At 36.4% G+C, this 11018-nt stretch overlaps 1 protein-coding gene across 3 annotated transcripts; it reads right to left on the reverse strand.

The window, feature by feature from the left end:
• Positions 1-1839: 1839 nt before the first annotated feature.
• LOC17882356 (equilibrative nucleotide transporter 2) lies at positions 1840-4387 on the reverse strand. 3 transcript variants are annotated; one of them, XM_006287734.2, is made up of 9 exons: positions 4272-4387; positions 4080-4184; positions 3809-3961; positions 3508-3657; positions 3127-3232; positions 2854-3029; positions 2588-2751; positions 2144-2402; positions 1840-2047 (listed from the first exon to the last, which is right to left on the reverse strand). In XM_006287734.2, exons 1-9 carry the CDS (start codon positions 4305-4307, stop codon positions 1940-1942), a joined length of 1257 nt encoding a protein of 418 aa, XP_006287796.2. In that variant the 5' UTR covers positions 4308-4387; the 3' UTR covers positions 1840-1939. The 3 variants fall into 3 exon arrangements, with proteins under 3 accessions (XP_006287796.2, XP_023636734.1, XP_023636733.1); XM_023780966.1 differs by having other exon boundaries at positions 3508-3651; positions 3809-3964; XM_023780965.1 differs by having other exon boundaries at positions 3809-3964.
• Positions 4388-11018: the final 6631 nt, after the last annotated feature.

Consider the following 11018-nt stretch of genomic DNA (forward strand, 5'->3'; position numbering starts at 1 on the left):
AAACCCTGGATCACTAGCGGATCCAACGCTACCTGATCGAAAGACCATTGCATTTTTTTTAACCACAATGAGATAGATAACACTCCACAACTCAGAGTGAAATCACCTTTAACCACCTAAATTACTCTTTGATACGAAAACAACTACTAACATAGAGAATATCAAAATCTATACTAAAGATCTAAGCAAATCCAAGCTATAAGAACCTCATGATCGGCGTGTAGGACTTGTCCAAATAGCATCAACACCAAAAGGCACATCATCAGAAAGACTTAGATTCTCCAGTTTTCATTGTTTCGATCCTAAGCCAAAACGGACAATACATCCGACTGACCCGACCAAAAGACGTGAAACAAGACCCGTATGAACTGATGCTTCTCCGCATGAACCATTCAAAGCCCCGAATGCTAATCATCTAAAGATAAAAGTTTTGAACACAAATTAGCATAGCTTCACCTCACGATGCATTCCAGATTGGCCATCATAGTATCTGCCTTGTTGACTCACTTCTCGGCCGGACTGAACCCAAGGAATTGAGAATTCTCACATGAACGCCAGCTTTGAGAATAACCTCAAATCTCGGTCACCGACGCCCACATGACCCCAACACCGGTAAAGACTCGAAAGCTCGCTTCCACCAAAGCCTCCGGACAGCTAGGTACTCCGGCTAAAGGATAGGTGAAGCAAGAGGGCGTGACTCACGAGCTCAGATCCGACGCCCTGAATCTACAAAAGGTCGCTCGGAGCAGCTTCGAACCACACCAATCTCCTGGAGAGGGAAACAAGCCGAGATCTCTCTCCCAATCGTCCGCCGTCACACCGTAACAAACGCAACCGAGGAACTATTCCTAGCACTGTCAGAGAAGCAGAAGACGAGATCTTTCACCCTACTACTACTACTACTACTACTACAAAGGAAATTAAAAGAAAGAGAAGAGACAGAGCCCTCTCACACCGCCGGCGAAGCCCTAGGCGGCGGAGAGGCAAACAGAACAAAAATGGAGGCGCGGTAGATCTAGGGTTTTGAGAGAGAGAAAAGCCATAGATCATGATTAGTTTAGGGACATATTGGCCATGAATATTTTGTAGTTTATAAATGAGTTTTTGCTTTTGGTTTTAGCTTTATAAATGATGACAAAAAAAAATGGGTTTTAGGTTTTGGTTTTTGCAAAATCTTGAATGGTAATTTGTTTTTAATTTTTGGTTTTATGTGAAAAAAATAAAAATTATACATTCCCTTAGATATGGTGTATTAATAATAATTCATACAAAACTAAATCATCTTTAGTTTTTGATATGGTGTATTAATAATAATTCATACAAAATTTAACTCTCCAACCATTTTTGGGTTATCATCTAAGTTTAGAACAACATAATGATTATTCATATCCCTGTGCTGTAGCGCGGGTCCGATTCTAGTTTTTCTAATTAATAGTGTTCACTCTAGTTTGCATATCATTCTCTTTCTAATTAAATCACATGTTAGGGAAATCTAAAATCCTCCCTTTACATTCTCAGTCTTCAAATAAGGTGGTATGGACTTGATAGGGTTAATCCTTAACCCATTACAATTTTTGTTCGATTTAGGCCCATATTCAAATGATTTAGGCTCATAGACGAAATTTTGTTAGCCAAAAAGAGTAAATGAAGTATTTCACTGTATTTTGATTATTTTGGATATAACTATTTAAAATCAAAAACAAGAAAAACAAAAAAAAATCCAATTTTCATTTATTATAACTTTTAAAGATATTTAATATAATAAACAGATGAACGCTTATGAAATATAAAATAAGAATTTAAAATTTGATATAAGATGGTGTAATTAACAAAAATGACTTATCAAAATATAATGTCAAATGAACTTTATTAAAAAAAGATGAATGTCTTACATTTATTATTAGGAAACCAAACCATTGTCTCAAACGATAGGCAACACTTACCATCCTTTACCAATAAACAAAGCCAAATCACAGATGACTCCCGCAAACATCCCTCCAGACAAACATAGCACCAATATGTTTCCTAGTGCATTTTGCTCTGGTGCCTAAACCAATTTCACAATTTATAAACTAGTATCATCATCACCATTTTAAGAAAAGAAAAAAAAAAGAATAGTGAGGAAAGAGAGAGTTGAGTATACCAAGTGACCCTCTGGAGCTGTTGTTAGTATACAAACAGTCAAATATCCATTGCTTGATCCCAAAACAGACGTCAAGAAAATTATCCAGCCTTGGTTTCCATATTTAGCTGTGAAATAGAGAGCTGGAACCAACAAGAAACGCCCGCATGATATTATCATGAGAACTTTTTGTGACCTTATCTTCAACTTCTTTACCAAGGGAACATATCTCCCAACCAAATCCGAGAAGTTGAACACTGCTATCAACACTAGAAGGAACCTGTTTCATACAATTTGTTTTTTTGTCAACCACACATTAATTAAAATATTGTTCCATGATTGGCAATCCAACTAGGAGAGAAATCGTTTACAAAAGAAACTTCCAAATCGTTTCATACCATTTTTTAGTTATCTATTTTTTTTTTAAAAAAATTTGTTGTCGTAAGTAAAAATTTGTGATCTTACCAGTCTCCTAAATTGTGTTTTCCCATGTCCTTTGATAGAAATCCATGGAAAATGCTAGTTGTCAGTAGATATACCAAGAACAAGTTGATAGCATAATCCATGTTCATCAAAAATAAGACTTTGTTGCTGAACCGTTGATCCAATATCATCTTGGCCTCCTTCGCCTACATTCAAATATAGGGTGTATGAAAAAAAACTCTCATACATAGTGATCAAATTATAAATAATTTTTTTTATTGAAACATTATTTAAGAATTTTAATGTACCTTTTCCGTTGGTAACCCTTGTATGCCTCCAGCTGCTAGGTCTGCCAATACAGTTTTGGACCCTTGAGCCATAGCTTGTGCACGGTAGTACTTGACGATGGCTAGCTTTGGAAAGATGTAAGCATATAGAATGATGCAAACGAACTCAAAAAAGACGGATATTGCAAACAACAACACTGCAGATGTCGACAAACAATTTCATATTTAATCGTAGGGTTTAAATTACTAAAATTGATGTATTTTTAAACGTAAATAATATAGGTATAAACTTACTAGCTCCCTTGCGAAGGTCCTCCCTCGAGTTTTTGAATGTTGCTTTTGTGACCAGCCTTAGTCCAGAGGTTAGTGCTCCTGAAGCAGCTAAACCGGCTAGAAACGACTGATATCGATAGCCAATACATTAACAAAGGTCAAAAGCTACCATTGTGAACCAAAATATTCACATAAATAAACCTTAACATTAACAAAAGTCAAAAGACTAGTAGTTTGAGCTTAAATACAAGCACATGAAATTAAATATATTAGCCAAAACTAAACCATAACAAAATAAGATGTATACATTCCAAGACTTGAAAAATAATTGTGAATTTTTTCTAAGCAAACCACATGTAAACTCCAACACAGTAACTAACAATTGGGAGGATTGTAAATTACCTGAACAAATTCAGGTGCCATCATAGAAAAATCTCCAATCATCCCACCTTGAACATGTGCATTCGCTACACCAAACACCACACTGATGATGCATAGTCCAATAAAAGAGCTAATACTTCCTCTTCCCAAAGTAGATAAATCTAACTGCCACTTAACAACGTTTAAAATAAATTATTATCAGCAAAAATATTACGATGAGTAAATGTTAACCATCAAGCTTATGATTGTAGTAAGAAAATTAAGAAAAAACTAATAAAAATCATCAAAAATGTATTGAAAACTTGTATAGAGTGAAACTCACCACTAGGACAGCAAGAGAACAAAAGGCAAAGAGACTGTATCCAAACAAGTTTCGAAGTCTAGTATTGAGGCTTGCCTCTTTGTAGACAAGAACACTAAGGACTCCGATGGTAATTGATTGATAAATTAAAGTAAGGATTCTTGATGTATGGTACTGCTAGGATGTTGAAAAAACGAAACAATCAAGACAGGGTAAGTGGCCAGCTGAATATAAGCAAGAAAGCAACATACATAAGCTTATTAAAAAAAAAACAAAAACAATTTGCACTTACGGGGAATAGATTAGCATAAGAGTCTATAGTTGTTACCATGGTGGTCCATGGTAAGTAGGTACCAAGCCCAAGAACAAAGGAAATCCCAAGTGCCAAGCATCTTCCCTGAAAAAATTAACCAAAGGTTTTGTGACATTTGAAAATACAAAAACTTAACAATCGTTGTACCTATAAGAAAAAGGATATAAGAACCTCAAAGTTTGTCGTCTGTGAGCTCCTATCGGCCATCTCGCACACCGTCGAAAGGGAACGAACTCGAAGCTGTTGAAGAAATAGTGTAACTAGTTTGTGTGGCTACGACACACGCTAACCATATCTTCTAAGTACTTATGGGATTCACTATGTGGTTACGATCCCTTCTTCAAATTTGGTAAAAATCCAATCCCTAATCCTTATTGGTTACTACATAACACGCGTACGCGTATTGGCTAATTAGTTAAGCTCTTATCCATTCAATTCAATGAGTAAAATATCTTAGTTCTAATCATACGGTAAAAAAGGCCTCGTTTTGGATAACGATTGGTTTTGAGTACATAACACACTTATGGGCTAATTAGCTTTGGGCTTTATTTCCAATATTCAATATGGTAAAGAAGTTACCAGTAAATCTATACCTTGATATTAAGTGGGCTTCAGTCTAGATCACCCATAAATATATATCGTAATTAAAGGATTTCTATTTTTGATAACAGGATAACAGGCCTCTTGCCAACAAAGTTTCGATGGGGAGAAACACAAGAAAAAACATTCCAAGAGTTGAAGAGATGCCTCACGGAAGCTCCCCTCCTAGTCCTACCGGACTGCAACAAAAAAAGTTCGAGGTCGAGTGCGATGCCTCCAATGATGATATCAATGCGGTTCTCACCCAAGGAGGCAAACCGGTGGCATATTTCAGCCAAAAAATTAGTGGAGCCATCTTGAATTAGCCGACCTACGGCAAGGATCTGTATGTGTTAGTACGCGCTAGGGAGACTTGGCAAAATTACCTCCTTGCCTGTGAATGTGTGATCCACACCGACCACAAAATTTTGAAGTACCTCTGAGGGCAAACCAACCTTAAAAGAAGACACGCTAAGTGGTTGGAGTTCATCGAAGCCTTTCCTTACGTCATCAAGTATAAGAAGGAAAAGGAGAATATTGTAGCCGCTGATCATGACCATGGATGCAACCATCTATGGATTCCAGGGCCTTAAGGAGATGTACGAGGCTGATCCAGAATTTGGTGAAAGTTATCGAGATCATGGCAAGACTAACTTCGACCGATTCTTCATCCATGATGGGATTCTATTCCGAGACCATCGACTATGTGTCTTGTACGGATAGATATCAGAATTACTTATGTGAGAAGCGCATGGAGGCGGACTAAACAGGCACTTTGACGTAGACAAAACTTTGGCCGTATTACGAGAGCACTTCTAGTGGCCTCAGATGATATGAAAATGGTCGAACAAGACCTAAAGCTCGAATATGAGGAGCAGCTTGTACCGGAGGAACAACTCGTAGCTGAGGAGCAGCTCGAAGCGGAGGAAGCATTAATCATTATGGCCAGTGGCGGACCTAGGTAGGCGGTGGGTGGATCAGTTGACCTGGGTAAAATATGAAAGACAATGTTTTTGCACATATATTAAAAGAAGTAATAGCAGCAGAGCTGGTTTCCCCCTTATTTGACACCCCCAAACCATAGTTCGATTCCCCTATATCACAATAATATTTGTTTTATTACCTATTTTAACTATTTAAAATAAATTTGACCACCCTAAATTTTTATCCAGGGTCCGCCACTGATTATGGCGAGTACTCTAACACGAAGCAGCTCAACCAAACAATCAATGGCCTTCTTAGGGAGCTAAACAAGAAGGAATAAGTCGTGGTTCAAGTTTCCTTCATGATGATCATGGCCCAAGAGGTTCAGTAAAGGGTTAAGTGTTACTTATGCATTCTTTAATGCTCGCTCCTAGATAATCTCTTCTTTTTCGAGCTTGTTGAGATCTCCACATTTCATCGTGTTATGCTCCTTCTTTGTTGGTCAATTGATCTCGCCCATTCTTTCTCATCACAACTTACCGTGGAATCTCACTGAAGGCTCGAGAGGATGATCTAGGTCTCCATGCTCACACAATTGATTAAATACACAAATCAATCAGCATGCAATCCATATCATCATTTTCCATCAACGAAATTCACACATCACATTAAAAATAACCAATTTACTCCCGCCCTAGAACCGTAAGGGCTCTGATACCAAATTGAAAGAACCCATCCCATTTTTTTCTTTTAAACATGCAAACCGGATTAACCCAATTAATTCAAACCTGCTAACCCGACCATAATAATTTAAATCAATTAAACCAAGCAATCTCATTAAAGTAAACCAACAATATTAACCAGCGGAAGACTTAACCAAAAATCCAATAAAACAATTCCATTAAACCAACAAGTTCAACCAAACATTATTCCAAAACATGATCATCCTAAAATGTTTCTAAATTCCATTCTAACACCCTAACAAATCCAACAATAATCTAAAACACCAATGAGCGCCTAGATCATCCTCCTCTCCACGCCATGATTCCACGGATCACACTTTCCTTTTACCTGCATCAAATAAAGAGATGCATAAGTATTTCATAAATACTTAGTGAGGGCGATCTTCCCATCTACGAGCTATACACACAAGCAATGAGATAACACCCACATAAATAACAAAAACAAACCATCCAGGAAGCTAAACATCCAATAACACATCCAATTCACCTACAAATCATCACAAAACAAGTCACTCGATCCCAATCACTTAGATAAGCTCATTGTCACGCACTCACCTTAACAAGGTGATTTAAATAACAAAAACAACCAGGAAAGACTCTCCTTGCGGCTGCAACAGCCAAACAACGCCTGTTAACTTCTTAATTTACTACGGTGGAAAGCAAGACCCAGACGTCACGAAGCTCCCCACAAAATTTGGTGCCGATCAGAGAAACGATGAAACCACGATCACACTTACAAACTCCGCTGATCCCAATTCGCAACAGAGAAAACACATCTCACCAAATTGCATATAACTCACTAAATATTAATCCGAATTCACTTCTGTAAAAAGGAGAATCAACGTACACGCCTTAAGAACAAACCTACCAAAATTCATTACCTTTCGATAAGATTTGATACGTCGGAACTCTATTCTACCAAGACGTGACGAATCTGCTTCTCTTGCCTTAAACACCAAAGCAAAGCTAACACTCTCCTTCTCACAAGTGAACTTGTCCTTCTCCTTTTCTCAACTCAACTCTCAGACACAACAGCTACAAAACAAAAGAGAGAAGAAGCGCTCCTTATAAAAGTTAGGGTTTTTGGTTTAATCTGCTTAAACCATGATTTACCTAAACCGACATTAATTAAACCTCCTTTGATTCAATTGACAACTCGACCAGTTTAGGTAATCAACCGGAATTAAACCGACTCCACCCGAATTCTTATACACAATCAAGTCTCCTATTATTTTCCAGAACACGGGCGTTACATCGGTTTTCTTGACAAGGTTTTTAACGAGGCCTAAGTAACATTTTCAAGGCCCTTTATCAAGCCAATTTTGTGGGTCCAAGGCCCATCACTTTGCCTTGGCCCTTTTTTTAATCTTTTATCTTCATTCTTGAATCTATTGCTTATTTAATTTCATCCTCTTACATGTTTTCTCCCCTTGTGCATGCTCTTACATTCTTCTCCTCCCTCTTCTCCTTCATCTTCCTCTCCTATATAATCCACTTGTAGTTCTCATTTGTAACTCATCTATCTTTTTATTAAAAACTCTTTTAAGTTAGATCAATCTTCTTGTTCTTCTCTTTGGTTTCTAATATCCAACAAAAAGTTCAAGTACGGTAAATAAAAGGCTTTTCCGTAACCTTTGTGCGAGCATTCGCTCCATATCCTTTGATCTAAGTGATCTCACGATCGTTTGGATGCAAAGCCTATCCCGTTCTCAACTTCACGAGTCTCCATTCTAGAAAGATCTTATCACCAGATGAAGAGGATGGTGAGAAATTCTGTGGCCAAGTTTTGGTTTTTTCCAAAGGCCAAATCCATGACCCGACCGCACGGTATGTACATGCCATTGATGATCCATGGATTTTTTCCTTGGCCTTCCGCCGATCGATAAATATCTTTGTAATAGTCGATCGATTTTTGAAGATGGCCTACTTCATCCTATGCAACAAGACCAACAACGTGGTTAACTTGGCGAACCTTTTTCCGAGACGTTGTTTGTTTGCACGGGATATCCCAGACGATAGTATCCGATTGAGAGCCCAAGTTCCTCAGATATTTTTTGCTAACAATTTGGACGAAGCTTGGCACAAAACTCCTCTACTCGACGGCTAGCCATCTGCAAACCGATGGACATACGGAGGTCGTCAACCGGACGTTGGATTCTCTATTACGGACAATTATCGCCAGCAAAAAGGGCGTATGGATTGACTGATTGCCCCATGTTGAGTTTGTCTACAACCGCGGGAAACACTAGGCCACCAAGACATCCCCGTTCGAGGTCGCATATGGGTTCAAGCCTTTGCTCTCTTGGATTTGCTACCTTTCCCCTTTTTGCTGGCGATAACAAACCTTTTTGCTGGTTCAAGCCTTCGCTGGACCGGAACCATAACCTACAAGGTGTCGCGAAGAAAAGGTTCATTATGGAGCTGCATGCTAACATCTGCAGTAATATCGATAAACAGATAGAGCACTACACACGGATAGCCAACAAACACCAGAAGCCGAGAGATTGGGTTTGGTTACATTTACGACGCAAGAGATTTCCCAATCGAAAGAAGGATAAGCTCAGCCATCGAGTAGACGTCCCATTCAAAGTCGTCGAGAGGATCAACAACAACGCCTACCACCTCGCAATGTTCGGTGAGTCTCTTACTCCACCTCGTTTAATGTTACTGATTTGTCTCCTTTCGATGTAGGTGAACGAAGAAGAGGTTTTGAGGGAAAAACCTTTCCAAGGGGGAGGGGATGATGTGACCCCGAACACGGACATAGAAGGATTGAGGGACGCTGATCGCCAGACGGAAAAATCATGACCCGGTTAGATGGATACCGTTCAACAAACACGATCGAGTGTATAGATCTATATATTTGAAATTTATTTTTCATATTTTAAAAACTATTTAATTAATTCCAACTAATTAGGATCAATTTAAGTTATCATATTAAATTAGATACAATAATATTTTATAAGCGTGGTAAATCTTTTCAAACGTTTATAAACACTTGTAAATCCCTTTAAAACTCTTATAAAATTATTTTAAAAAACCTTGTAAATCTTTGAAACCCATTTAAAAACCCTTGTAAACTCTTTAAAAACCATAATTAATTTCAAAAACCATTTTAAAACTCTTGTAATTAACTTTAAAACAATTTAAAACCCTTGTAAATATTTTCAGAAACATTTAAAGTCCTTGTAAATTTTTAAAAATCATATAAAAATCATTTAAAATCCTTTGTAATCCCATTAAATACTCTTATAAACTTCTGAACTCCTTTAAAAACCATTGAAAATCCTTTAAAAACCTTTAAAAACCCTTGTAAACTTCTAAAACTATTTTATACATCCTTGCAAATCGTTTTAATACTATTTAAAGACCATTGTAAATAATTTGAAAATCATTCAAAAACTCTTGTAAATCCATTAAAAAACTTTTGTAAATTTTTTAAAAATGAAAAGTGCCCCTGCAAAAAGAAAATTGGCTGAAATTTTTATCCCGGAAAATTTCAATTTTGTAATTTTATTGATTTAATTAATATTCAAATATGGATAAAATGGTCATTAAAATTTATGAGAAGACAAATATGAAAATGGCTAAAAGAGGGTATTTTCGGAAAAGAATATCATGAAAACGGCATCATAAAAAAGACATTATTAAGAATTTATCATAAATATATCATGTACAATGTTAACATCTCAAGTGTATATAAGCAAAGTGTATCTTACTAAACGACGTACTCTGAACAATTATAATGTTTTATATCAGCTTTTTGCAGGATTTTTTGTCAGTTTAAATGAACGTTTATCCATTATTTATTTGAAAGTATTTTCGTCATATATTTATTTCTGTTTCTCTCCTTATGCAAAAGTGTAAATGTTATTGGCATATCATTTATTCTTTTACAATATATATATATATATATATATATATATATATATATATATATATATATATATATATATATATATACTTAATTGATTTTTTTTTCAATTGGGAGAATTTCAAAAATACCTCTTTACAAATACCACTTTTTAAAAATAACTCATTTTCAAACTTTATAAAAAAGAACCACAAAAAATGTTGCAATTTATCTAAATATGTGTGTAAACTTATAAATATAAAATTTTATATCTCTTTCGTAAAAAGCTTAAAGATAAGTTATAACAAATCTTTTAAGAACCTTATAAATCCTTTTAAAACATTACAAAATATTTGTGTCGAATCTTCCAGTAGTAGTTATTATACATAAGTACCTTATAAACCATTTAAAACTTTATAGACAGAAATATTTTTGAAGATAGATAGATAAAGGAGGTGACTTCGAAGAAGAAAAGAGCTCCCAAGCACAATTATCGAGGTTCCTCTTCCGAGCAATCCTTCCGACGTCGGCATAGCTCCTTCTCCTGCTCGCCGGCGTCGGGACATCTCAACCCTCGTCATGCTCTGTTTAGACCAACATTAACAATGGGTTTTAGAGAGAATGTTAGAGTATTAAGGTTTTAAAAATAAATCAAAACTGATTAAAATTAGTAAGATACGAAAGTTGGATAAGGATTGATATGGTGGGTTAAGAGGCGGCACGTGGCGGTATATGATTGGGTGATGTGTTAAATATATAATCTGTTTTTTTTTTACTCAGCAATTTCTCTCATTTCTCTCTCATTTCTCTCTCTCTCTC

Source organism: Capsella rubella, unplaced genomic scaffold (genome assembly GCF_000375325.1).
Source record: "Capsella rubella cultivar Monte Gargano unplaced genomic scaffold, Caprub1_0 scaffold_6, whole genome shotgun sequence".
NCBI lineage: Eukaryota > Viridiplantae > Streptophyta > Magnoliopsida > Brassicales > Brassicaceae > Capsella > Capsella rubella.